Source organism: Macrotis lagotis, chromosome 2 (assembly GCF_037893015.1).
Source record: "Macrotis lagotis isolate mMagLag1 chromosome 2, bilby.v1.9.chrom.fasta, whole genome shotgun sequence".
In the NCBI taxonomy this organism is placed as follows: domain Eukaryota; kingdom Metazoa; phylum Chordata; class Mammalia; order Peramelemorphia; family Peramelidae; genus Macrotis; species Macrotis lagotis.
The window spans coordinates 214,531,734-214,558,964 of NC_133659.1; the positions used below are offsets into that span (position 1 = coordinate 214,531,734).

Genomic DNA, 27,231 nt, shown 5'->3' on the forward strand with positions numbered 1-27,231 from the left:
ACTGAAGTGCAATGGAAGAACAAAATTCCAAAAGTAATACAAATCCAAAGTAGATGAGCTTGGCATCTTCCCGCCTCTAAACACTCCACAGTTCCTGTTTTAGCTACCTTCATGGATATTTTTTTAAATTTATTTTTATTAAAGATGTTATTTGAGTTTTACAATCCCCCCCCCATCTTACTTCCCTCCCCTAACCCCCCCCATGGAAAGCAATCTGTCAGTCTTTACTTCGTTTCCATGTTGTACCTTGATCCAAATTGAGTGGGATGAGAGAGAAATCATATCCTTAAAGAAGAGACAAGAATTCTAAGAGGTAACAAGATCAGACCGTAAGATATCTGGGGTTTTTTTCTAAATTAAAGGGAATATGGCAAAGAATTGGAAATCAAGTGAATGTCCTTCAATTGGGGAATGGCTTAGCAAACTGTGGTATATGTATGTCATGGAACACTATTGTTCTATTAGAAACCAGGAGGGATGGGATTTCAGGGAAGCCTGGAGGGATTTGCATGTAATGATGCTGAGTGAGATGAGCAGAACCAGAAAAACACTGTATACCCTAACAGCAACATGGGAGTGATGTTCAACCTTGAAGGACTTGCTCATTCCATCAGTGCAACAATTAGGAGCAATTTTGGGCTGTCTGCAAAGGAGAGTGCCATCTGTATCCAGATAAGGAGCTGTGGAGTTTGAACAAAGTGCAAGGACTATTCCCTTTAATTTAGAAAAAAACAGATATCTTATTGTCTGATCTTGTTACCTCTTAGACTTCTCTTCTCTTCTTTAAAGATATGATTCCTCTCTCATCACACCCAGTTTGGATCAAGGTACAACATGGAAACGAAGTAAAGACTGACAGAGTGCTTTCCATGGGGGGGGGGTGCAGAGAGGGAAGCAAGATTGGGGGAAAATTGTAAAACTCAAATAATATCTTTAATAAAAATAAATTTTAAAAATTTAATTAAAGGGAATAGTCCTTGAACTTTGTTGAAACTCCACATCTCCTTATCTGGATACAGATGGCACTCTCCTTTGCAGGCAGCCCAAAATTGCTCCTGATTGTTGCACTGATGGAATGAGCAAATCCTTCAAGGTTGAACATCACTCCCATGTTGCTGTTAGGGTGTACAGTGTTTTTCTGGTTCTGCTCATCTCATTCAGCATCAGTTCATGCAAATCCCTCCAGGCTTCCCTGAAATCCCATCTCTCCTGGTTTCTAATAGAATAATAGTGTTCCATGACATACATATACCACAGTTTGCTAAGCCATTCCCCAATTGAAGGACATTCACGTGATTTCCAATTCTTTGCTACCACAAACAGGGCTGCTATAAATATTTTTGTACAAGTGATGTTTTTACCCTTTTTCATCATCTCTTCTGGATATAAACCCAGTAGTGGTATTGCTGGGTCAAAGGGTATGCACATTTTTGTTGCCCTTTGGGTGTAGTTCCAAATAGCTCTCCAGAAAGGTTGGATGAGTTCACAGCTCCACCAATAGTGTCCCAGATTTCCCACAACCCTTCCAACAATGATCATTATCCTGTCTGGTCATCTTGGCCAATCTGAGAGGTGTGAAGTGGTACCTCAGAGAAGCTTTAATTTGCATTTCTCTAATAATTCATGATTTAGAGCAATTTTTCATATGGCTATGGATTGCTTTGATCTCCTCATCTGTAAATTGCCTTTGCATATTCTCTGACCATTTGTCAATTGGGGAATGGCTTTTTGTTTTAAAAATATGACTCAGTTCTCTGTATATTTTAGAAATGAGTCCTTTGTCGGAATCATTAGCTGTAAAGATTGTTTCCCAATTTACTACATTTCTTTTAATCTTGGTTACAGTGGTTTTATCTGTGCAAACGCTTTTTAATTTAATGTAATCGAAACCATCTACTTGGTTTTTGGTGATGTTTTCCAACTCTTCCTTAGTCATAAACTGCTCCCCTTTCCATAGATCTGACAGGTAAACTAGTCCTTGATCTTCTAATTTGCTTATAATATTATTTTTTATGTCTAAGTCCTGTAACCATTTGGATCTTATCTTGGTAAAGGGTGTTAGGTGTTGGTCTAATCTAAGTTTCTTCCATACCAACTTCCAATTATCCCAGCAGTTTTTATCAAAGAGGGAGTTTTTATCCCAATAGCTGGACTCTTTGGGTTTATCAAACAGCAGATTACTATAATCATCTCCTTCTTTTACACCTAATCTATTCCACTGGTCCACCACTCTATTTCTTAGCCAATACCAATCAGTTTTGATGACTGACGCTTTATAATATAATTTTAGATCAGGTAGGGCTAAGCCACCTTCTTTTGCACTTTTTTTTCATTAAGCTCCTGGAAATTCTTGACTATTTATTTCTCCATATGAATTTACTTACACTTTTTTTCTAACTAATTCAAGTAATTTTTTTGGAATTTTGATTGGTAGGGCACTAAACAGATAGTTTAGTTTTTGTAGAATTGTCACTTTTATTAGATTAGCTCTCCCTATCCATGAGCAGTTGCTATTTTCCCAGTTATTTAAATCTTATTTAATTTGTGTGAGGAGTGTTTTATAATTGCTTTCAAAAAAGATTCTGAGTCTGTCTTGGCAAATAGACTCCCAAGTATTTTATATTGTCTGAGGTTACTTTGAATGGGATTTCTCTTTCTAGTCCTTCCTGATGTATATTGCTATACATATATAGAAAAGTTAAGGATTTATGAGAGTTTATTTTATAACCTGCAACTTTGCTAAAATTGCTAATTGTTTCCAGTAGATTTTTGGATGATTTCTTGGGATTCTCTAGGTAGACCATCATATCATCTGCAAAGAGTGAGAATTTTGTCTTTTCCTTCCCAATTCTAATTCCTTCAATTTCTTTTTATTCTCTAATTATTAAGCTAACATTTCTAATACAATATTGAATAGTAGTGGTGATAATGGACATACTTGTTTCACCCATGATTTTATTGGGAATGCCTCTAGCCTCTCCCCATTGAATATAATGCTTGTTGATGGTTTCAGATAGATACTGCTAATTATTCTAAGGAACAGTCTATTTATTCCTATACTCTCTAGTATTTTTAGTAGGAATGGATGCTGTATTTTGTCAAAAGCTTTTTCAACATCTATTGATATGATCATATAATTTCTGATAGGTTTGTTGTTGACATAATTGAGTATACTAACAATTTTCCTAATATTGAACCAACCCTGCATTCCTGGAATAAATCCTACTTGATCATAATGTATTATCCTAGTGATAACTTGTAATTGTTTTGCTAAGATTTTATTTAATATTTTTGCATCTATATTCATCAGGGAGATAGGTCTATAATTTTCTTTCTCTGTTTTAACTCTTCCTGGTTTAGGTAACAGCACCATATTGGTTTCATAGAAAGAGGCAGAGTTCCATCTTTCCCTATTTTTCCAAATAGTTTATATAGAATTGGAACCAATTGCTCTTTAAATGTTTGGTAGAATTCGCTTGTGAATCCATCAGGCCCTGGAGATTTTTTCTTAGGGAGTTCAATGATGGATTGTTGAATTTCTTTTTCTGAGATAGGGTTGTTTAGGTATTTAATCTCCTCTTCATTTAACCTGGGCAACTTATATTTTTGTAAATATTCATCCATTCCACTTAGATTATCAAATTTATTGGCATAGAGTTGGGCAAAATAATTTCAAATTATTACTTTAATTTCCTCCTCATTGTTGGTGAGTTCACCTTTTTCATTTATGATACTAGCAATTTGTTTTTTTTCTTTCTTTTTTTTAATCAAATTGACCAGAGGTTTATCAATTTTATTGGTTTCTTCATAATACCAACTTTTGGTTTTATTTATTAATTCAATAGTTTTTTGCTTTCAATTTTATTAATTTCTCCTTTAATTTTTAGAATTTCTAATTTGGTATTTAATTGAGGATTTTTGATTTGTTCTTTCTCTAATTTTTTTAGTTGCATGTTTAGCTCATTGGTTTCCTCTTTCTCCAATGTATTCATGTAAGCATTTAAAGCTATAATATATCCCCTGAGAGTCACTTTGAATGAATCCCATAGGTTTTGGTATGTTTGGTGTGCCCTGGAGCCATGAGCACCCGAGTCCATATCCAGCCTCGTAAACCCAATAATCACCCAGCCATGTGACATGCAAACCACCCGATCCCCACTGCCCTGCAAAAATCAAAAAGAAGAAAAAAAAAGACCCAAAATAAAATAAAATAGTAATAATAGTAGGGTGGCTGGGTGGCAGACAGAGCATTGGCCCTTGAGCCAGGAGCACTTGGGTCCGAATCCGGCCCCAGACACCCAATGATCAACCTGCTATGTGGCCCCAGGCAGGCCACCCAGCCCCACTTGCCCTGCACCCTCCCCCAAATAATAATAACAAAAAATTTGTTTCAGTCTTTGTTCCAATACCATCAACTCTGTCGTGAGTAGATCACATTCTTTATGATAAGTCCATCACAAAAGTTACTTCCATATTTTTCCAATGTTGCCATTGCTAATCGCAACTCCCTCCTTTCTTATTTCTCCACTACCATGTACTATATTTTCTCTCTCCTTTCACTCTGACTCTGCTGTAGGGTCATTGACTGACTCAGCAGACAGATCCCTGGTCCTGGGGCCAAGAAGCCCTGAGCCCCCATACCACCCCTTAGGCCCAGAATCCACCTGGCCCTACAGTCCTGGACAGACCTTCCAATCCCAGCCCCTTGCAAGAAGTAAAAAAAAGAAAATGTGTTATACCTGACCACTGTCCCCCCATGGTCCATCCTCTCCTCCTTTATTCACATCCCCACCCCTTCCCCCTGCTCCCCCCCTCCTTCTTACTCCAGATGTCTATACCCCATTGAGTATATTTTCTGTTTCCTCTCCTAGCCATCTCTAATGAGAACAAAGGTTCCCTCATTCCCCCTTGCCTCCCCCTTCCATATCATTGCAAAAGCTCATTGTAACAAAAAAAAAATCTTATTATGTGAAACATCTTGGACTATTCCCTCTCTCCTTTTTCTTTCTCCCATTCCATTTCCCTTTTTTTCTTATTGACTCCATTTTTACACCATATTTTATCTTCGAATTCAGCTTTCTCCTGTGCTTCAACTATAAAAGTTCCCTCTACCTGCTCTATTAACTGAGAAGGTTCATATGAATATTATCAGTATCATTTTTCTATATATGCAGTTCATCCTCATTAAGTCCCTCATATTTCCCCCCTCTCCTCCAATCTCCATGCTTCACTTGAGTCCTGTATCTGAAGATCAAACCTTCTGTTCAGCTCTGGCCATTCCAAAAGGAACCTTTGAAATTCCCCTGGTTCATTGAAAGTCCATCTTTTTCCCTGGAAGAGGACATTCAGCCTTGCTGGGTAGTTCATTCTTGGCTGCATTCTAAGCTCTTTTGCCTTCCGGTATATTGTATTCCAAGCCCTATGAGCTTCCAATGTAGCTGCTGCTAAGTCCTGTGTGATCCTGACTGCAGCTCCACGATATTTGAACTGTGTCCTTCTGGCTGCTTGTAATATTCTCTCTTTGACTTGGGAGTTCTGGAACTTGGCTATAATATTCCTGGGGGTTGGTTTTTTGGGATCTCTTTCTTGGGGGGATCAGTGGATTCTCTCCATTTCTATTTTGCCCTCTGCTTCTAGAATATCAGGGCAATTTTCCTGTAGTAATTCTTTGAAAATGATATCAAGGCTCTTTTCCTGATCATGACTTTCAGGTATTCCAATAATTTTCAAATTATCTTTCCTTAAGTCTGTTTTCCATATCAGTTGTTTTTTCAATGAGATATTTCACATTTTCTTCTAATTTTTCTTTTTTTTTTGTTTTGAAGTATTGATTCCTGATTTCTGGTAAATTCATCAATCTCCCTGAATTCTATTCTTTGTCTGAAGGATTTATTCTCCTCTGAGAGTTTTCTTATCTCTTTTTCCATCTGCCCAATTTTGCTTTTTAAAGCATTCTTCTCAATAACTTTTTGAACTGTTTTATCCATTTGACCTAAGCTGGTTTTTAGCATGCTATTTTCTTCAGCATTTTTTTGGATTTCCTTGACTAAGCTGCTGACTTCATTTTCATGTTTTTCCTGCATCTCTCTCCTTTCTTTTCCCAGTTTTTCTTCTAACTCCCTCGTTTGATTTTCAAAGTCTTTTTTGAGCTCTATCATAGCCTGAGCCCAATTTCTGTTTTTCTTGGAGTCTTTAGATGCAGGAGCTTGTGCTTCCTCATCTTTAGACTATTTTGATCCTTCTTGGGCTCAGTTGCAAAATATTTCTCAATGGTCTTCCTCTTGTTTCTTTGTTTGTTCATTTTCCCAGCCTAAGCCTGTTTTTTTGCGGGTGCTACCTGAGCTTTTGGGACACTCCCACAAGGGTCTCAGTGTGTGGTGTTCTGACCTCCCTCCTGGTCTGTGAATGACCATAAGCGCCCCCCTCTGCCACGGGGCTGAGGTGGGGGGGGGGCCTGCTGTTCTATGAGGGGACCTGGCCTGGGATCAGGATCTGAATGTGGTCAGAGCTCCAGAGTCCTGTTCCAGGGGCAGAGGACAGAGCTCTGCAGTCTCTCTTCACTCCCCTCCCTCAGCTCAATGGGCTCATGCCCTGGTGGCTCCTGCTTAAGGGCTCCACCTGCTTCTGTTTCCGGGTGTAGGCTGCCGAAAGACCAGGCTGCTGGCTGTGTGCCCTGAGGGTTGGCCTCCACATGCTTGTTCTGGCAGAGGTCCCCCACTGTTGCCCCACTTTGTGCCAGTGCTCCCCAGGGTGCAGCTCAGGAGACTCCCCTGCTGCTGTGAGCTGAGGCTCCCAGCACCCTGGGGCTGCCTCCAGGAGGCTGAAGTTCTTTGGCTCTGGTGGGCCACCCCTCTGGTGGGCTGCTCCTCCGGCCCTGGGGAGCAGAGCCTTTCTGCTCTTTTCCAGGTTACCTTGAGTAGGAGAACTGCCTCAGTGGGTCCCTTTGTGGGTTCTGTCTCTCGAAAGTTTAGTTAGAGTCCTTAGTTTATGAGTTTTTATCAGAGAGCTCCTAAGACTCGATCCCTTCATGTCGCCATCTTGGCTCCACCCCCTATATCTAATTTTTCTAACAATCTATTTACCGCCTTAACTTCTTTCTTGTTTATTTTATGATTCGATTTATCTAGATCTGAGAGCAGGAGGTTGAGGTCTCCCATTAGTAAAGTTTTGCTGTCTATGTCTTCCTGTAGTTCTTTCAGCTTCTCCTCTAAGAATTTGGATGCTATCCCACTGAGTGCATATATATATTCAATTTTGAAATAACTTTATTGTCTATGGTACCTTTTAGGAGGATAAAGTTTCCTTCCTTATCTCTTTTAATGCTATCTATTTTTACTGCTGCTTTGTCTGATAAGGATTGCTACCCCTGCTTTTTTTACCTCAGCTGAAGCAAAATATATTTTGCTCCAACCTTTTACCTTTACTCTATATGTATCTTTCTGCTTCAAATGAGTAAGCAGCATATTGTAGGATTCTGGTTTTTAATCCACTTTGCTATTCACTTACATTTTAAGGGAGAGTTCATCCCATTCACATTCAAAGTTATGATTACTAATTCTTTATTGCCCTCCATGCTATCTTCCCTCTGTTTGTATTTCCCCCTTCCTCCCCTTTATCCATATTCCCCAGTATTTTGTTTCTGAATACCACTCCCTTCAGTGTGTTTGCCCTCCTATATCACCCCTCCCCTTTCTTTCCCCTTTCCCTTTTTCCCTTTTCCCTTCCCTTCTTTTTGTTTATTTCCCTTTTTTCCCCCCACTCCCCTTCCCTTTCTCCATTCCCCTCCTCCCCTTTTCCCCTTTTAATACTTGAAAGGTTAGATGTTTTATAAGTTAACTGAGTATGTGTAGGTTGATTTTAAGCCAAGTCTGATGAGAAGAAGATTCAGATGTTTCTCATCTGCTCCCTTCTTCCCCTCTATTACCATAGGTATTCTGTACCTCTTAGTGTAATGAGATTTACCCCATTCAGTCCCCTCCCCTCCTCCCATCTCTTTCCTGTCCCCCTTTTTAAGGAGGTAGTGTTTTTTTAGATCATTTTATCTGAGTCATAGAAAATTCTGAATATCTGTCACTTCTAGTTAAGTATATTCTATCTAATAGAGTTAAAATTCTTGAGAGTTATTAGAGTCTTTCTCCCAAGTGGAGTTAAAGCCAGTTACATCCCATTAGATAGCAGTCTCATGGATAGATCATGAATGTCCATCATTTCTGGCTAGGTATATTCTCTCTGTTAGAGTTACAATTCTCAAGATTTATGAAAATCTTTTTCCCCATGCTGGGATATAGCCAGTTTCAACTTACTGGATAGCAGTTTTTTCCTTTTACCGTCCCCCCCCCTTTTTTTTACCTTTTCATGTGTCTCTTGAACCTCTTGTTTGATGCCCAAATTTTTTATTTAGCTCTGGTCTTTTCATCAGGAATTTTTGGAATTCTTCCATTTTGTTAAATGTCCATCTTTTTCCCTGGAAGAAAAGGCTCAGCTTTGCAGGATAGTAGATTTTTTTGGCTGCATTCCAAGCCCCTTGGTCTTTGAAATATCTCATTCCAGGCCCTCCAATCCCTTAATGAATGTGATGCAGCCAGGTTCTTCATGATCCTTACTGTGGCTCCTTGATATTTAAATTGTTTCTTTCTGACTACTTGTAGGATTTTCTCTTTTATCTGATAGTTCTGGAATTTGGCCACAACATTCCTTGGTGTTTTCATTTTGGGGTCTTTTTCTGGAGGGGATCGATGTATTCTTTCAATAACTACTTTGCCCTCCAGTTCTATGATATCAGGGCAGTTTTCCATCACTAGATCCTATAATATTAAGTCCAGGCTTTTTTTTCTCTTCAGTGTTTTCAGGAAGTCCTATAATTCTCAGGTTGGCCCTCCTCATTCTATTCTCAAAGTCAGTGGTTTTGTTGATGAGGTATTTTACATTTTCTTCTATTTTTTCTATTTTTTGGTTTTGTTTAACTGACTCTTGCTGTCTCATGGAGTCATTAGTTTCTGCAGGCTCCATTTTTTTTAGGGAGGAGCTTTCTTCATTAACCTTTTGCAACTCCTTTTCCAATTGTTCAATTCTACTTTTTGAAAGAGCTTTCCATTTGACCCATTGTGGTTTTGAGAGAATTATTTTCTTTTTGCATTTGCCCAATTGAGGATCTGAGAGAATTATTCTCATTTTGTATTTGTCCAATTGATGATGTGAGAAATTTATTCTCATTTTGTAATTGTCCAATTGAGGATCTGAGAGATTTAGTCTACTTTTGTATTTGTCCAACTGTATTCTCTAAGGATTTGTTTTCTTGTTGCAAGGTATTAATTATCTCTCCCAAATTTTCCAGTTGATTTTTAAACTCCTTCCTTATTTCTTCAAGGAAGTCTTTCTGTGCTGAAGACCAGATCGTATTCTCCTCAGAGGTTCTAGGTCTTTCTGAGTTAGGGTTTTTCCCTTCCAAGAAGTTTTCTATGGATCCACCTTTCCACTGACCCTTCTTCATTTTGCTAAGACCTTAAGTTGGGGAGGGGCTGGTTCACAGGGGCTTGGGATCACTAAAGGCTTTACTCGCTGCATGCAATTTCTCTGGCTGGCCAGTAGGAGGTGTTGGTTGTTTTCTCTGGAGTGTCTGTGACCTTGATTGAGGACTTCTCCCTTTGCTTGAAGGGAGGAGTTGGAGCTATTGAATTCTTTTGCCTTCAATCAATGGTGGGCTTTACCCTGGCCTGAGGTCATTCACTCTTGATTGTCAGCTGGGCTGATTCTTCTGCTCACACACCTGGGCCTGAGGCAGAATTAGTCTGCTAATGTTTGTTCTGGGTAGAGGCCCGAGCCCCAATGGAGGTGTGGACTCAGAGTTCCTCAGACCAGAGGAGCCCAGGGATGGTGTCCACAGTAACCCTGCACCCGAACTCTCCTCCACTGCCCTGTTGGCAAGCTCCAGAGGGACAGAACCAACACCAGTGCCTCTGCTCCCTAGTTGACTCAAGCCCCTGCTGTCTAGCCCCACTGCTGATCCAGCAGGTCTGGCTCTCCGGCCCTCAGACTCCCAGCTCCACTTCAGCTGCTAATATGGCTGATCCGGCTTTGAACCGCCCTCTGAGCCCAGACTCACCTGCCCAAATTCGGCCAATGCTACTGCCAGAGACAAATCCTGAGGTAGATGTTCTTTCTTCTGGCTTTTCTTTCTGGGTTTTGTGGGTCGGATTTCTGTTAAGAAGTTTTTTTCATATGATAGATGAGGAAGGATCAGGGGACTTTAGAACTGTACCTGTCTTCTCTTCTCCATCTTGGCTGGAACTCCTACCTTCTTGGATATTGCAACAGTTTTCATTCACCCATTCCAAGGTGGGAAGAGTCTTATTTAGGGTAAACATGACCCTAACTCATCAACAAGTTTGAAGCTACCCCAACCTGGTTTAGCCTGCCTTTTTGAGACACTATACCAGATATGGCCTTAATACATGTTACAGCTTCTTAAAGCCACAGGTGAGAGTCATACATCAAAAGTGAATGCATGTAGTGGATAAAGCACCGGCCCTGGAGTGAGGAGCACCTGGGTTCAAATCCAGTCTCAGACACTTAATAATTACCTAGCTGTGTGGCCTTGGGCAAGCCACTTAACCCCATTTGCCTTGCAAAAAAAAAAAAAACCTAAAAAAAAAAGGTGAATGCACAACCTGAAAAGGGATCTGCAAACCCTCACACTGAAGGGCAGATTCTACTGAATACCCCTATGATCCATGTGGGTGTGTATTCTAAATAGAAAGAGGGTGAGACAGTAAAGAGAGGATGGCACCTAGGTTGTGAAAATGGATAATCACATTGGAGGGAAGGAGAAAGTACATGCTGTGGAAGGAGGGAAGGAAAAAAGGAGAAAAAATTAAAAAAGAAAGCTACATGATAAATTTATTATATTTAAAAGGAATAGCAAGTTATACATAATAGATTTACAGTTTCCTGTACAATCTTTTTTTCCTATTCTATTCTATTCTGGAAATACTTGTTTTATTTCTTAAGTTCAAATTAAAATAAATAATATTTAAAAAAAAGAAAATGGATGACTAGGAGGATAGATCTTAATTGCAAAAAATGAAAGAGTTCTTGGGGCTATGATCTAAAAAAAATTAGATTTCTTTCCTCTATAAAGAAGAGGCCAGGCAAGGGTAGTTCATAACAGCAGAGAGCAAGAGAAGACCTACAGAATTCAGTCCTATTGCAGACCTGCATAGGGGAACTTGTATTTTTACAGTACTTTAAGGTTTGCAAAGCACTTTACAAATATTATTTCACTGGATCTTCTCAACAACCATGGGGAAGGCTATTGTTATCCCCATTTTACAGTTATCCCTATTTTACAGTTTTACAGTTTATTTATTTTTCCAACTACATCCAAAGGTAATTTTCAACATTTATCCATTTGTAAGGTTATGAGTTTCCACATTTTTCTACTATCCCTTCCTCTCTCCATGGTGTCTAACAATCTGGCAAAAGTTGTATATGTACAATCATGCATTTGCGGAAATTAATAGAGATGACGATTGAATGAATTGCTGAGGGTCATACAACTAGTAAGCATCTGGGGCTGGATTTGAACTTATGTCTTTCTGATTTATGGTCCAGTATTCTAGTGGGTTCACCTCTAGCTGACCAAATAAAAGAAGTAGCTCTGCAGGAGCAAGCTATATCAGAGGCAGAAAGGATTTTCCTCCTGGATGCAGAATCTGAGTATACCTGATAATCATGTAATGCTCTCCTATCCATGTCTCTTGTTCATTTTTGTTCCCTTTCCCATCAGTGTTGTGGAAATCTGTTTATATGTATCTCTGTGTATGGGGGAGGGGAGAGGGAGTTTTCCCTTCTTTCTTTGCTGTTTAAATACCTTTTGCTTTATTATTATACAAGAAATGATGGGTGCTCACAAGTAGTGGTTTTGAGGGGATTTTTACCGATAGTCTACCTGGGACCTGGGAGAGCCTTGATGAGCTCCGTGTGTTAGGGGGTGTCCTGGGATATATCAATTTGCATAAATTTGGGGTTTGAGAAATTGAAGTTTCTCTCTCTGGAAAGTTCCAATTAGGTTTTCTATCAACAAACTATTCCTAAGAGTTTCATAGAAGCAGAGGTAAAACAGAAGCATGGTAAAATGGAAAAATGTCTCAGTGGATAGAATTCTGGACCCAGGGTCAGAAAGACCTGAGTTCAAATTCCACCCAAATTCTGGACCCAGGGTCAGAAAGACCTGAGTTCAAATTCCACCCAAATTCCACCCATTTTACTAATTGTGTGATCCTGAGCAAGTCACTTAGCTTGAAGGGAGGAGTTGGAGCTATTGAATTCTTTTGCCTTCAATCAATGGTGGGCTTTACCCTGGCCTGAGGTCATTCACTCTTGATTGTCAGCTGGGCTGATTCTTCTGCTCACACACCTGTTTGTCTTGGTTTTACATCTTTAAAATGAGATAGAGAAGGAAATGACAAATTACTCCAGTATCTTTGCCAAGAAAACCCAAATGAGGTCATAAAGAGTCAGACATGACTAAAATAACTGAACAACAAAAATGGAAAAACAAAACACCACACTGGTTCTTATGTTGACTAGCTATGAGTCAACCTCTGAAGCAAAGTGAGGTTGTGAAAATTGATTTGGCTATTCCAAACTTCTTTTCTCCTCCATGCTCCTATACCCTCCTCTCTGAGTTCTTCCCAACCTCACCTCCAACTGAATATCTCTTTTCATACTTTACTGAAAAATCAAGGCCATTTGTTATAAATACTATTTTTCTTCCCTTCTATACAACTCAGAATCATTAACATTGTTCCTCTTACTAAAGTCAACCCCTCAACATTGATCCCTCTAGTCTTCTCCAGCAAATTGCTCCTACAATCATGACCTGTTCTATTCACTCATGAAGCCACCTTCCTTGCTCTGCTCCTCATCAGCATTCACCTGAACTATTCTAATAGTTTTCTAAATGTTCTCCTCAACTCATGTTTCTTTAAAGTTCCATCTTTCACATAGCTGTCAAAGGAACATTCCTAAAACATAAACTAGACCACTTCACCCTCACTCAAAAAATTGCCTATTACTCCTAGGGTGGGGAGGGGGGGAGGACAGGGATTTATCTTTTTGTGACACAAACCTCTTTGGTAGTCTAGGGAAGTCTATGGACCCTTTTTGATTTTTAAGAGCATAAAATAAAATATATAGAATTATAAAGGAAACCAATTATATTGAAATACAATTATCAAAATCTTAAAAAAAAAGAATAAAGATAGTTTATGGCCTTAAGTTTAAGTAGTATTGATCTAGAACAACAACAATAATTTCTTTGGCATTTAAAGCCCTTCACATACTAGCTTCATCCTCATGTTACTTTCTATCACACAGTTCTCCTCTTCATGTACATTATGTCCAAACTGGCCTTCTTACCTTTCCTCATACATGGCTCCCTATTACCTTCAATATAAAATATAAAATCCTCTGGTGGTCCAAATCCTTCATAACCTGCCCCACAATCACACCCTTCCAGTCTTCTTACACCTGAGACTACCCAAACTCCAGTCACCTCAATGAAATCCAGTGACCTTGGCCTCTCTGCTGGACCTCAAATAAGGGTCTCCATTCCTTGATTTTAGACATTTTCACTAATGAGAAGTTCTCCCTCCTAATCTCCACCTCCTGGCTTCCCTGGCTTTCATCCAGCTAAAATCCTATATCCTACAAGAAGTCTTTCCTGATCCTTCTTAGTTGTAGTGACTTCCTTCTATTACTTTCTTTGTATGGCTTATTTGTACCTAAATGCATGTTGTCTCTTCCATTAAATTGTAAGCAACTTGAGAGCAGGAACTGTCTATTGCTTTTTTCTTTTTTTATCACCAGTACTTATCACATGGTACTTGCTTAATTAAATGTTAATTGACTGGCTGAATGACTGGGGCCATCTGCTTGCTAGAAAAGACTTCCCGACATTGTCATTTTTTTAATCCCTTTATTTCTGCCTTACTAACACACTCTACAGGTTGGCTATTATCTGATTTGGTGTTAGTGAATGTCTTTTAATTCCCATCTACTCTTATTATGTCAATATAGTTCATGAAAATCTCACATAAATTCTATAAATGATTATAATCTTGGAGTCACAAAAGCTATTGCCAAGCCCAACTAAAAACTTTCTCCAGCCCCAAGCCTGTTCAGAAAGAAATCTTTCAGTTCTTTCAGTACCCCTATCTGGTGATTCAATTCAAGAACTGTGAGTAACATCTGAAATTATGATGTTAAAACCCCTCCAGCAAAAGGAGATTTTCTCCACTGGATACTCAATCCTGGTTGCCACACTGCCCATGAATGAAGGTGAGGAGAGAGCAGTTAAGTATTCTACCTGCTTTAAGACAACCTACCCACATATTCTAGTCAGCAACCTGACATTTTAGAAGTTTGTCTAACCCAACTGTTCTCAAAGTGTGATCCATAGACTCCTGAGGATCCTGAGACTATTTCAAGAGATCTCTGAGGTCAAAACTATTTTCATAATAATGTTAAAACAGCATTTACCTGTTTAAAAAAATACATTACTCATTTCAACTATATATCTGTATGAGGCTAGATTTTTCTTTCCATACTTTGACCAAAACAACATATCACCAAAAATTGAAATTGAACAATAAAGAGATTTCTAAGCAATGCCATTCTCATTAATTATTTTATTTGGAAAATATATTTATTTTTCATTTAAAATGCTATTTGTGAGGGGCGGCTAGGTGGCATAGTAGGGGTGGCTAGGTGGTGTAGCCGGCCCTGGAGTTAGGAGTACCTGGGTTCAAATCCGGTCTCAGACAATAATTACCTAGCTGTGTGGCCTTGGGCAAGCCATTTAATCCCATTTGCCTTGCAAAAACCTAAAAAAAAAATGCTATTTGTGTTATCATTTTATTATATTAGATGAATTGACAAATATTTTTAAATTATATCAGTTTTTATTTCATTATGGTAAATATTGGTAGATATAACCCAAATAAATAGAAATTCTTTGGGTTCTCCATTATTTTTAAGTCTCTCTAAAGGTGTTCTGAGACCAAAAAGCATAAGTAGTGCTACTCTGATCTATGGGATGAAAGTCATTATAAGTCATGTCAAAACCCTTGATTTTTAGTAACAGACAATCCTTACACGAAAAATTAGGCATATTACAAGAGGAATGAGTATGCATGAGGAACCCAAAGAGTTCACAATCCATACAAAAGTTCGCATATTTATAACAACAGAACAAAGGAAAGAGGAGAAAATCCAATCTGCACTATAAAAGTGGGAAAAGGACAAAACCCCTCATGAAGTGGAGGAGGAAGGTGATAGTAAAAGCCATATTCCTTTCCCTTAGGAACTGCTAGACTATGAGGATAATATGGCCTGCTTATATAACACAGTTCCAGCTATGCAAGCCTAGAGTAGACTATCTGGGGTCTATCTTGACTCCTATGGACACACAAGGAGTCTTGCTTGGGGTGCAAACAAAATTAAATTATGTAAGCTGGGGAGGTGGGGGTGAGGTTCATCCTTGACATATTTAGGCATTCCTGCATGCTTTGGGTCCAGTGCTCTGAGAAATATGACAATACAAAAGGACAAGTTCAAGAGACACTTTAACAGTTGTTAACATTTTAGAGATAAGAAAAATTAAATTTTACAAATTATGAAACTGACTTTCCCAAGGTGTCACTGCTAACACAGAAATTTTTCTGTATGTCTTCAACTGTATCTCCCACCAATTCCCAATACAAACCAGGTTTAACTTCTCAAGCACCCTATGCCTATTCTTTCCTTATCATCTTATCTCTCCACTAATCAAAACTCTTTACTTCAAAAACCAGTTGAAGACCTTCTTCCCAAATAAAACCTCTCCATAATGATCTTTCACTACCCTAGGCTTATAAGTAATGATGTTTAATCATTTTCAGTTGTGTCAACTTTCTGTGACCTCATTTGGAGTTTTCTTGGCAAAGATACTAGAGTAGTTTGCCATTTCCAGCTCATTTTATAGATGAGGAACTGAGGCAACCTGGGCTAAATAATTTGCCCAAGGTTACAATAAGTGTCTGAGACCAGATTTAAAATCCGATCCTTTAGATTCCAAGACCCAAAGTCTATCTACTTTGTCACTTTAAATGTCCCTTTGGTCTGACTTTATGACCTGAACCATAAGCTCTAATGATTTTAAATGAAATTTTATTTTTCTCTGTTTATTTCATGTATATACCATTCTGTCTCCCCCAAATAGTTTGTAAGCAGGGTTGTGTTAAATGTTTAACAATCAGCTCTTCAAAAAGAAAAAAAATTGTTTTTGGACAGCCTTCTAAGTTTAATCTGCATTATTTACATTTTCTCATCACTGACTTAAAACAATTGACAAATCAATAAATCCAGCCCTGATATGTAGCCTGTGTTGATTTCCAAAATATAAATGCTTACACTGAAAATTTAAAAGACTCAAGTCAAGTTAACTTTAGCACATTATTGATTGTAAGTTCATGGAGGATTTTGTTTTCTTGTTTTCTTGCTGCTAGATGCCAAGTGTTTCAAGTACTGGGGACTGCAGTCAGTAAGAACTATGTTTGAATCTAGCTTTAGATACCTTAGTTCTGTGACTCTGAGCAAGTCTCTTAACCTCTGTCTGCCTCAGTTTCCTAGAATGTAAAACAGGGATAATAATAGCATCCAACCTCCCAGGATTGTTCTGAGGATCAAATGAGATAATATTTGTGAAGTGTTTACAAGTATGTGTCTGGTACAAAGTAAGCACCATAAAAATCCTTCCTCCCTTCTCTCAATCCTTTCCTTCCCCTCCTTTTCTGTTCCTTTTTTTCACAGTGTCCAACACAATGACAACCACATAGTAATGAAGTCTTTTTGACTAGCTCTGCTTCCTCCAACAATCATCTTGTAGTTCTTAGGTGATCTTTATTCATTTAACCCAGTTTTAGATCATAAAATATTTGGAATTTGGATTCTCAATCCTCCAATGAAAAATCTTAGCATGTTCTTTCAGACGACACAAGATATACAAAGAGAAACTCAACCAGACCTCCCCAGAGGCTCCACTACAGTTCCAACAGGAGGCCAGCTGGGTCCAGTTCCAACTGGGTATAAATCGCCATGGATTGTACTCCAGATCGAGTTCCACCATCAACAAACTCCTTCATGACATGAGGCACTTCCCTACCATCAGTGCTGGTGAGGTTTCCTGAATTAACCAGGTTTTTATCAGTTCTCATCAAGGGGTTGGGACATTGTCCTAGGGTCTAGCAATAGCTTAACCCTTGAAGGGGGAGTGATTTGAAGTACTTTATACATTAACAGAAACCCATTATATTGTTAGAATGTTTTTTTAATTTTTTAAAAGTTATCACATTTTTAAATCTTTTATTTTCACAAATGTTTCATGAGATAGAATACACAGAGTGTTAGATTTGGAAGAGAATATAGAGATCACCTATTCTAATTCCTTCATTTTGCAACTGAAGAAATTGGGTCCCAGAGTAGGGAAGTGATGAGCTCATCATCACACAGCTGGTTAGTCAGACAACTGGAATTCAAGTCTCCAGACAATCAAGTTCAGCGTTGTTTCTACAACACGCTACTGCCTCCTAGATATAGAGTAGAGTTTTGGTTTTGTTTTCCATTTTTTAAAAAAAGCATGATAAAACAAGTTCAGAGAGTGTCAGAATTATAAGGGACCTGAAAGATGTTCTAATCTAGTTCCGTTCCTTGATTTTGCAATGAGGACATTACAGCCCAGAGGTGAAGCTACTCTGATAGTGATATGTAGGTAGTATGTGATAGACAAAAGATTAAAATTCATTTCTTTTGACATGTCCCAGACTGACCACCATATTTTCCTAGATAAAGGAACCTTCCAGAGTTCACCCAGCAGGTAATTAGGGAAGATGGAATAAGAATTTAGATCTTCTTTTCAGTGCTTTCAGATATCTATTACAGGTTCCATTGAATTACAGAGTCTTGGGATAGGGAGCAAGAGAGGGAAATAGGGAACTCAGGATTATTGGCAATTAAAGAGACAGGTCATCTATTCTCCATTTGGAATCATACAAATATGCCAATGAGTCAAGCAGGAATGTCTGTTAGGTAGGCAAGATTGGTCTCACTCTGCTTCTTCTCCTTTACAGATTACAGTCAGGATGAGAAGGCTTTGCTGGGGGTATGTGACTGTACCCAGAGTAAGTGACACACTCCCACCACTGTCTGACCCCTGCTTAGGGGCTTGACCACCCATTCAAACATACTGAGCACCAGGTAGAGTCTTGGCACATAATACATAAAAAATGCAAAGGCATCAATCACCATACATAGTATTTATGCTCCAAGGCATGAGTGTTTCAATGATAACAATAACACCTAATTTGAATACTTTCAAAGATGGAAGAATAAAATTAAAAGCCTGGATCCTTGCCCAAAACCTGGATTCTGTTTACAATTCTTAGAGGAAAATCCCATAGATGTTTCAGTGAAGACCAGGGACAGTAAAGAGACACCTGCACTGTTTTCTTTTCCAGAAGGGGAAAGAAAAAAAATGCTTGAAGTTAGCACTCTCCTGAAGATTTGCCCTAAGGGCATTATAGAAGGCCTTCCAACCTTATTATTATTATTATTATTATTATTATTATAGTATTTTGAATTTATTAGAAGCTTAATAAAGGTTGCTGAATTAACTTGAGTCAAACTAATATCCTAGAACTGGGAGGGATTTAAGACCTGATCAATTAATTGCAAGATTAGGAACTGAACCTTAGGACCAGGAAATTTCTAAACTCAACCTTCTATCCTATACCACCATCCCAGTTGTGAAGCCCAGTGGAGTCCACTTGAAATTGGTTCTGAGGTTCCAAGACTTCGGGAAGGCAATGTTCAAACCCATGAGGTAAGCATCAGCCTTCCTCACTTCTACTGTCCACCTTATGCTCCACTGGGGTGCTCTGCCTCAACAACTTCTCACACTTCAGAAGGGAAACATAAACTTTCCAGTTCAGTCATGTAGAGTTTGATACCTTTCATATAACTTCCCCTGAGCAAATAGCTATTAAGTAAAAACATCTAAATGTTTTCCTATATATGAACACAATTCTTCATTATGTTGTCTGTGAGCTGGAAGACAAAGAAAACTTTAATGCCCACTGGTTCCCACTATGGAGAGCCACAAGGGAAATGCAATTTATCTCTCTTTTACAACTTAGAATACCCTTTCTTTTGATGGGACACAAAGATGCTGACTTAACTAGATCCCCAATATTTTTCCATGTGAGGAGGAGAATCTTAGGACGTAAGCAGGTAGACCATGGTGTAGTGACAAGGACCGGGAAAGAAAAAATCTCAGTTCTACAAATGGACAGCTATGTGATCTTAGACAAGTCACTTATGTTTTCTAGACTTAAGTTTCATCTTCAAAATGAGATAGAAATGGAGATGTCTAAAGCCCCTTCCAGTTCTTGTATTCTATGGAGAATTTGGGAAGTGCTATTCCCCAAATCCTTCCCTTTAAAAAGAGAGATCTTGCTTTTGTGTATTGCTAAGGTTTTGGTGTGGCTCTGGTTCTGTGTGGAAAGTTAGGAAGAGATTTTGTCGTTTCCTTTTTTTTTGTCTGCCGCTTCAATAATTATTTAAATTGCCTGTGTTATATTTTATTTATGTAGCCTACCTCATTAACCCATCCTTACATTATGAAATTATTCCAGAGGCATTATTTTTCATTCGTTCCTGGCAATGTGAATCCAAAGACCAATATTCACATTTAATGTGGTCTTCATCTGTTAATGATCATGGTCATATTCCAGCGATAGGATTCCTGTTTGTACATAGTACATATATCCCCTATCAGAATGTGAACTTCTTGAGGTTAGAAACCAATGTTTTCACCTTTCTTTGTAGCACTAGCACCTCACATAGTTTCACATGTATGAAGTAATTAATAAATCCTTGCTGACTGACCTGCCTCCAGTCTCCTAGAGAATTCATTCATAGACAGGTTGTCCTGTGGGAAGAACCCTGAAAAGATCTAGAAAAGAAACAGGTCCTCTTATCTCCTCTTCTCTAGGAGACTGCTTGATATATAGTGGGGGAAAAAATGTTGAATTTGGTGTCAGAGTTTTAATTTCACTTAACCACTAGGCTTTACTTTCTTCATCTATAAAATGAAGAGGTTGGACCAGATGAGCTCTAAGCTTCCTTCCATATCTGAACTTTCCCTAGCCCTATAAAGAACATTCAAAGCAATTAGTTTCTAGACTCAGATAGGATGAGGGGCAGGGAGATAGTAAGTTTTCATCAATGAAAGAAAGTCTATTTCTAATGAGTTATCTCATTCTGTCTCATCTTTGTACTTTTCTACTTGCCAATAATCTGAGAGTCCATTCCTCAAAGTCATTTTTAAGGATTGTTTGATTCTCCAACTAATTCAGATTCTGTCTGTCCAAGAACTCTTAACTGATGCAATATAATACCTGTAGATATTATCTTGGACAAAGTACTAAACTTGGAATCAAGAGACTTGGGATCCAGTTCTGGTTCTGAGAGACGAGGAACCTGAGTTCTAATTCTATCTCTGCTGTTTCATTGCTTGTGTGACCTTGGTCAATTATAGGGCTCCATTATTTATTGTTCCTTTATCTATCAAGAGTGGAGATTGAACCTGCCCCCTAACTTCATCCAGCATAGGAAGCATCAGCATGTACAGAACATTGTGCTAGGTACCAGTGAAGAAAGATCAAGTAAGAAATATGGAGTTTAGAGTGTAAGACTTAAGTGTCCAACATGTGTCCTGTAGGCTGCATTGCAACCTACAAAAAACACTTCCTACTGTCCTGAAACATTAAAATTTAATTAGATAATATTTATCAAGATAAAGAAAAATACAATAGAACAAACATAATATTAATATGTGTTTTTCTACACCAGCATTCAACCCACAAGGACCCTTTTGTATGGTTTAGGAGCTCCCATTTCTCTGTTTGACTACACTGGTCTAGGGTAAGGAATAGGATACATACTCACCAAATCATAACATATGATATTATAGGATGATGCAATAGAGAGATAGTTCAAAAAGCACGGTCCAAAAGGATCAATGTTGTTTTCAAGATTTTATACATTCTATTCCTCTGTGGCTTCAAGAGGAAAATGAAGGAGCCAGTGTATATGCCCAGACCATCTAGACCCAGATCCTTGCTTTCTTCCAGACAGCAACGGGAGGAAGAGACACCTGAAGACTACTTCTACTTCATTGACTTTCAGAGGCACAATGCTGAGATTGCAGCTTTCCATCTAGACCGGTGGGTATTATTAGCTTGAAGACCAAGTAGATGGGGTTGAAAGGAAGGCTGAGGGATGACAGTCCTGGAAGTGGATCCCAAGCAACCCCTTCTGGCCACCTAACCTTTCTTCCTACTGATCTGTTTCCTTTGAATTCCCATCATATACATTCCCCATCTCACCACTTGTAGAGATAAGCATATGATACCACATTCAGTAGTTAGGAATCCTCAACTAACTATTAACTTGCTTCTAGAGGCAGTGTGTGGTAATAATAAAGTACTCAAATTGGAATTGCAAGAGCTGGTTCTAAATCTTCCATATCTATTAGCTCTGTGATCCTAAACAAGTTACCTTCTCTGAACTTGTTTCCTTAGCTAAATCATCTGGAGATCATTTATTATCCCTTGTAAAACAGGAATAATAAGACCATCCATTTCACAGAGTTAAGAGGACTAAATAATTCAATGTATAGAAAGTTCTTTGCAAAATTTGTTACTACAGAAGTATTTAGTTGGTATTAACAACATCTTTTTGACAAATTTAGCTTTTCTAAGTCATAGTTCTCCTCTCTTTGAATTAGGGAGAATGATTTCTGCCCTAAGCTATTGAGGTTTGGGGGAAATCAAATATGGTAAATTGAAAGTGTGTTCCCAATTTTCCTAGCTCCTTTTGGAGATGAAGAAATAGTTCTCTCAGACTCAGTCAGGAGGGTGATTAATATGGCCAAAGAAAAATAATGAAGTAGGATCATTGTCCCACTTAACTTAAAACTGGAAAATCCATGAAAGATACCATCAGCTCTACCTCTTGATGACTCAATCACCAGTCTCTCACAGTGAGTGTGTGTGTGTGTGTGTGTGTGTGTGTGTGTGTGTGTGTGTGTGTGTGTGTGGCATTGTAGGGGGGAAGAATTCTTCTCTATTATATAACAATAAAAAAGATTCAATAGCCATTTCTTGCACAACAATTAAGTGGAAACTCTTGTTCTAGAGCCTGGGGTTATAAAGATAGACATCATTGCTATACTCAAGGAGTAGTAATAGTGGTCATAGTAACAATAATATTGTAGAAGGGATCCTCTAATTACCAATGGAATCACTGATCGATGATAATAATAATAATAATAATAATGACTAGCTTTTTTATTGTGCTTACATAAATGATCTCATTTTATACTCATAATTATCCTAGGAGGAAGGGACTAATGATATCACTATTTTATGCATAAAAAATTGAGATTCAGAAAGTATAAGTGAGTTGCCCATGAGAACACTGCTAGTAAATATGAAAGGTAGAACTCAATTCTAGGACTTCTAGCAACTATTGTAGGAAGCAGAAAGTGGTAGGTTCCATAAGAAAGATTGGGGGAGGGGAGAGACTCATTGAAAGGACACAGGTATTAGAACTAATGCCCACTCCCTCTCTCTCAGAATTCTGGATTTCCGTCGTGTCCCCCCAACTGTGGGGAGGCTGTTAAATGTCACCAAGGAAATTTTGGAGGTCACCAAGAATGAAATCCTGCAAAGTGTTTTCTTTGTCTCCCCAGGTATAGTACACTAGCTCCAACACCTTCTAGAGACTAATTATAGTGAATAAATGTGGAAATGGAGTTATCATCCTTCATTTTTAATCATTAATGTATATACTTTGAGTTGTTTTTCTAATGGTGAAGAAGAAGGTTTGGGTTCAATCATCCTAGTTTCTCACCAATTGATATTTTGAGGATTGATGAGTGCCATCTGTGGCTAAGGAAGAGTTGTTCTGCGTGACCTGGCATTAACTGAACTGAATGGGTATTGAACCCACCACCTTAAACACATTTGCATCCTGCTGACAATAATCAAGCCAGTAGATGGTGAGTCTTTATAAGCATAAGGACATTATAACAAGGAAGCAAGGACACCATGAGAATGAGGTCAATGTGTCATTCCTCCCAATGGAAGTTATCAAAACTATCACCCAGGTTCCTGGTTAACTAAATTACAAGTTGTGAGGGTCTAATGACACAATTCTGGAAATGTTTAAAAACTATTTTGGTTAGGAAAGCATTCATGGGATATTAGATTTAAGTTGGAAGATACTTGAGAAATCATCTAGTCCAACCCCTCTCCTTTTTACAGATGAGGAAATTAAGGCTCAGAGAAGGTAAGTAACTGCTCCAACGGGGAAAAAAAATGTTTTAAACAGAACATGATTTTTTTTTATTTGGAGCTTCCAATGAGAAACCCCTTTTAACTAGTGCAGATCTGAAATTAGTCTTTGAGAACTCTCAAAGATCTTAGTCACTTATTCTCTTAGTCCCAAGGATCATATCATCTATCAGAGATGGAACTTGAAATAAGGTCATATTGACTCTGAATGCAACTCTCTATCCACTAAACTTTCATGTTACTTTCCTTCACACCCTCTTCTTTTTTTCCTTTTTTTATTTTAAATTTGAGGTAATCAAATTAAGTGACACAGCTAGTAGTGTCTGAGGTTGGATCTGAACCAAGTCTTTCTGACTCCATGACCAGTTCTCTGTCTACTGCACCACCTAGCTGCCCCCTCCTTCTCTTTTGACATCTTTCTCCCAGTGTCTCATATTCTGGGATAGGCCTGACATAGGTCAGTCTAGTGACTCAAAACTTGGGATCAGAGTTAAATGAAATTCTTATATAGTTAACACACACACGGGGGGGGGGGGGGAGAGAGAGAGAGAGAGAGAGAGAGAGAGAGAGAGAGAGAGAGAGAGAGAGAGAGAGAGAGAGATCATATAAAGTTAACAAAAAGAAATTTACTTAACAGTATAATGGAAAGGCTATTCATCAAAGATGCAGCACTGGTTGAAGATGATGTAGGTCCCCTCATCTATGTTCAAGAGAGTGTGTCAACCAATACAACAGTCAAAATTTCATCAAGTTGACTTTGAAGCTATGTTACAGGCTCAAGTCTTATTCTCCTGGACCAATTAACTCTGTAGAATGGTTCCCCTGCCTTCTAAGGAAAAACTAACCTAGCCTAAATGGCAGGAACCAATTCTCCTACCACATTTCATCATGTCTTGGTTTGAACCAACTTCTCAGAGGCAGAATACAGACTTCTCCAAATCCTTTGATTCTGGAAAAGTTTCAAGTATCAGCTCAATAACATATTCTTTATCTTTTGCCTGAATACCAATCTGGCTAAGTGTGGAAAAACTCTTTTTTTGTTAAAAAAAAAAACTCATGAAAATCATAAAAAAGTTGAAAGAGGGCTTATTTAGTCAGATGACCTGGGTCCAACTCCATACTCTAACATTTAACTTCCCATATGACTTAAGGCAAGTCAGACACTTCACCTCTCTAGATCTCAGTTTCTTTATCTGAAAAATAAAGGATTTGATGACCAGTAAAGTCTTTCTATTATAAGAGGGTGGAGAGATGCATGGTGATAAAAGTACTCACCACAGTCAAATCTTAAAGCATTAAGTTTCATTTATTTTTTTTCAAAAATCTTTGGTTTACTTAGCACTATATCCCCCAAGCCAGAGAATGGAATTATTATTTTTCCCATTTGCTCTCCCCCTTTTCTAATAATTAATATTAGTTGGCATTTATATGAAAAAAAATTTACAAAGCACTTTACATATGTTAGCTCATTTGATAGTACAGTTTTCATTTTACATAAATGGACCCTCTGCAGATTTCTACTAAACTAATTTTTACATTATGCTAATTTGTTCAAAGACATGGAGAAAGAAAGGAGGGAGGAAGGGGACTACCAGCCTGTGGAGGTAGAGCATGTGGGGGTCAAGCACAGAGAACTAAAAGCAGGAAGAACACAGGAAGGAATATGCAAGGGACCTGGTTATAATCAAAAGAAAATGGGGGAGTGGGGGTAATAAAGGCTGGGACATGTGGGCAGATGGGCATAAGTGGGGAAATGTTTCCTCTCTTGGTGGTCTTCTGCTTTCATATGGAGAGGATTTTTTAAGTTTTGCTGTTATGTTTGTTTGCTTGTTTGTTTTTTATGACGTAGGGAAGGTCACAGAACACAGGGAATACAGAGTGGAAGGACAGGAGGGGAGAGAGAACTAGAGTATAGTACTATACAGTAAAATGTTAACAGTTACTATACAGTTAAGTGTTAATAGGTAGTTTTTTGGAACATGGACTTTCTGAATTTTTATATAAAGAATCTAGTACTAAATTTAGATAAGGCAAGAACTGTCTGTGTATGTAACTTTATTGAATTAATAGTTTTCTGTAACCACAAAAACAAAGTGTCTTACTAAATTCATCCTTTTGTTCTTACTTTCTTCCCTGCCCCCCCTTCATCTAGCCAGCAATGTATGCTTCTTTGCTAAGTGTCCATATATGTGCAAGACTGAATATGCTGTCTGTGGCAACCCTCACCTGTTGGAAGGCTCCCTCTCAGCATTCCTGCCATCTCTCAACCTGGCCCCAAGACTCTCTGTGCCCAGCCCATGGATCCGATCTTATTCACTGGCAGGAAAAGAGGAGTAAGTGCCTACAGAAACTAGGAATTTGGAGCAGGTAATGGAGCTAGTCCATTGGTCCTAATGATATACAAGTCATATAGTCCTGCAGTTCATGTTCTGGTTAGTAAATGTGGCCACCAAATGAAAAGCCCGTAGTATTGTCTCACTTTCAAAAGTAGCCCCCAAAGTCATCCATCTCTCCTCAATAAACATTTATTAAGCATTTACTGGGTTCCAGGTATTGCAACGTTGCTTCAAGATCAGACTGACTTGTCACCTGCCAAGTCTGCTTCAATGTTCATCCCTGCTGCAAAACTGTAGCTATTCTTTAGTGCACCTACAAGGTCTTTCTTCTCCCTGTCCAATTTGTAACTATATCACATAAGCTATCTTCCAAGGTGGCCTCTAATTTGTGCTGCTCTCCCATATCTACCCTCTCTATGCATTCAAGGACTGAAAGAGATTTGTTAACAACCTCTCTGGTTGATGTGGTCTCTGTTCTAAGCTCTAGACCAGGATCCATTCTCAAGAATAGATCCATACTCTTCTAAATAATAAGTCTAAGTCTTTAGGAATCGACTCTTTGGCTATGCCTGAATAGGTTGGGCATATTTAGCCAGGAAACATACGTGTTCAGAGAGAAAAAGCCAAGAAGGAGAAGATGAATAGCTTTAATGGGGAGGTGGGGAGAAATAGAAGGGGCTCTGGAACATCTCTGGAACATTTTAGCCCCCCAGGATCTTCTTCTTTTCCTCAGGTGGGAGGTGAATCCATTGTATTGTGACTCAGTGAAGCAAACTTATCCATATAATAGCAGCAACCGACTCCTCAACATCATCGACATGGCCATCTTTGACTTCTTAATAGGTAACATAAAATTATCTCACTGAAACAGCATTTGAAGTAGTGTGATGTAGAGGATAAAGGACTAGCCTTGGAGTCAGAAAAATCTAAGGTCAAGTCATGACCTTGACACATACTTAATTATGGAAGCATGGATAAGTTGTTTAAATCCTCATTGACAGGGCAACTCTTTCAAATTATGAGTTTTGATAAGAGTTGCTGACATTTGAGTTTCTGGATTAAGGAGTTCCCTAAACTAATGAAATCATGGGTCTGAGTCAAAAATGTGTGTGCAAGTATGTATCATATATGTGTGTGTGCTTAACTATTTGCCTACATAAATATGCGTACAGATATGTAATACATGTGTAAGTGAAGTGAAGATAACAATAACTGCCCTATCTCCTAGATATGTTGGGACAAGGGATAATGTTTACAATATACTTATTAACTGCAAGCATTCAAACTCTACTGCCAACAGTTCAGCTCCAACGGGCTGACCACATTGTTCAAAAGTCAAATAACTACTTGTCTAATAGGACTACTTTATGGAGAATTCACACATGGCAACAGTAATCAGAAAAAAGAGCTATAAGGACACTTTTGAGGCCTCTCTTAAG

General features: G+C 38.5%; 1 protein-coding gene across 4 annotated transcripts in view; it reads left to right on the top strand.

Annotated features, from left to right (window-relative positions):
* The window catches only part of FAM20A (FAM20A golgi associated secretory pathway pseudokinase), an 81,350-nt gene that overhangs the window by 42,594 nt on the left and 11,525 nt on the right, over window positions 1-27,231 (top strand). For 3 of the 4 annotated variants that reach the window (XM_074224709.1, XM_074224711.1, XM_074224712.1), the window contains exons 2-8: window positions 17,030-17,214; window positions 18,168-18,218; window positions 18,841-18,919; window positions 21,231-21,323; window positions 22,737-22,852; window positions 25,613-25,823; window positions 26,526-26,635. In XM_074224709.1, the coding sequence (XP_074080810.1) occupies window positions 17,030-17,214; window positions 18,168-18,218; window positions 18,841-18,919; window positions 21,231-21,323; window positions 22,737-22,852; window positions 25,613-25,823; window positions 26,526-26,635 (845 nt within the window). Of the gene's footprint in view, window positions 1-17,029; window positions 17,215-18,167; window positions 18,219-18,840; window positions 18,920-21,230; window positions 21,324-22,736; window positions 22,853-25,608; window positions 25,824-26,525; window positions 26,636-27,231 lie in introns of all 4 variants that reach the window. The other variant, XM_074224710.1, reaches the window with a different exon arrangement.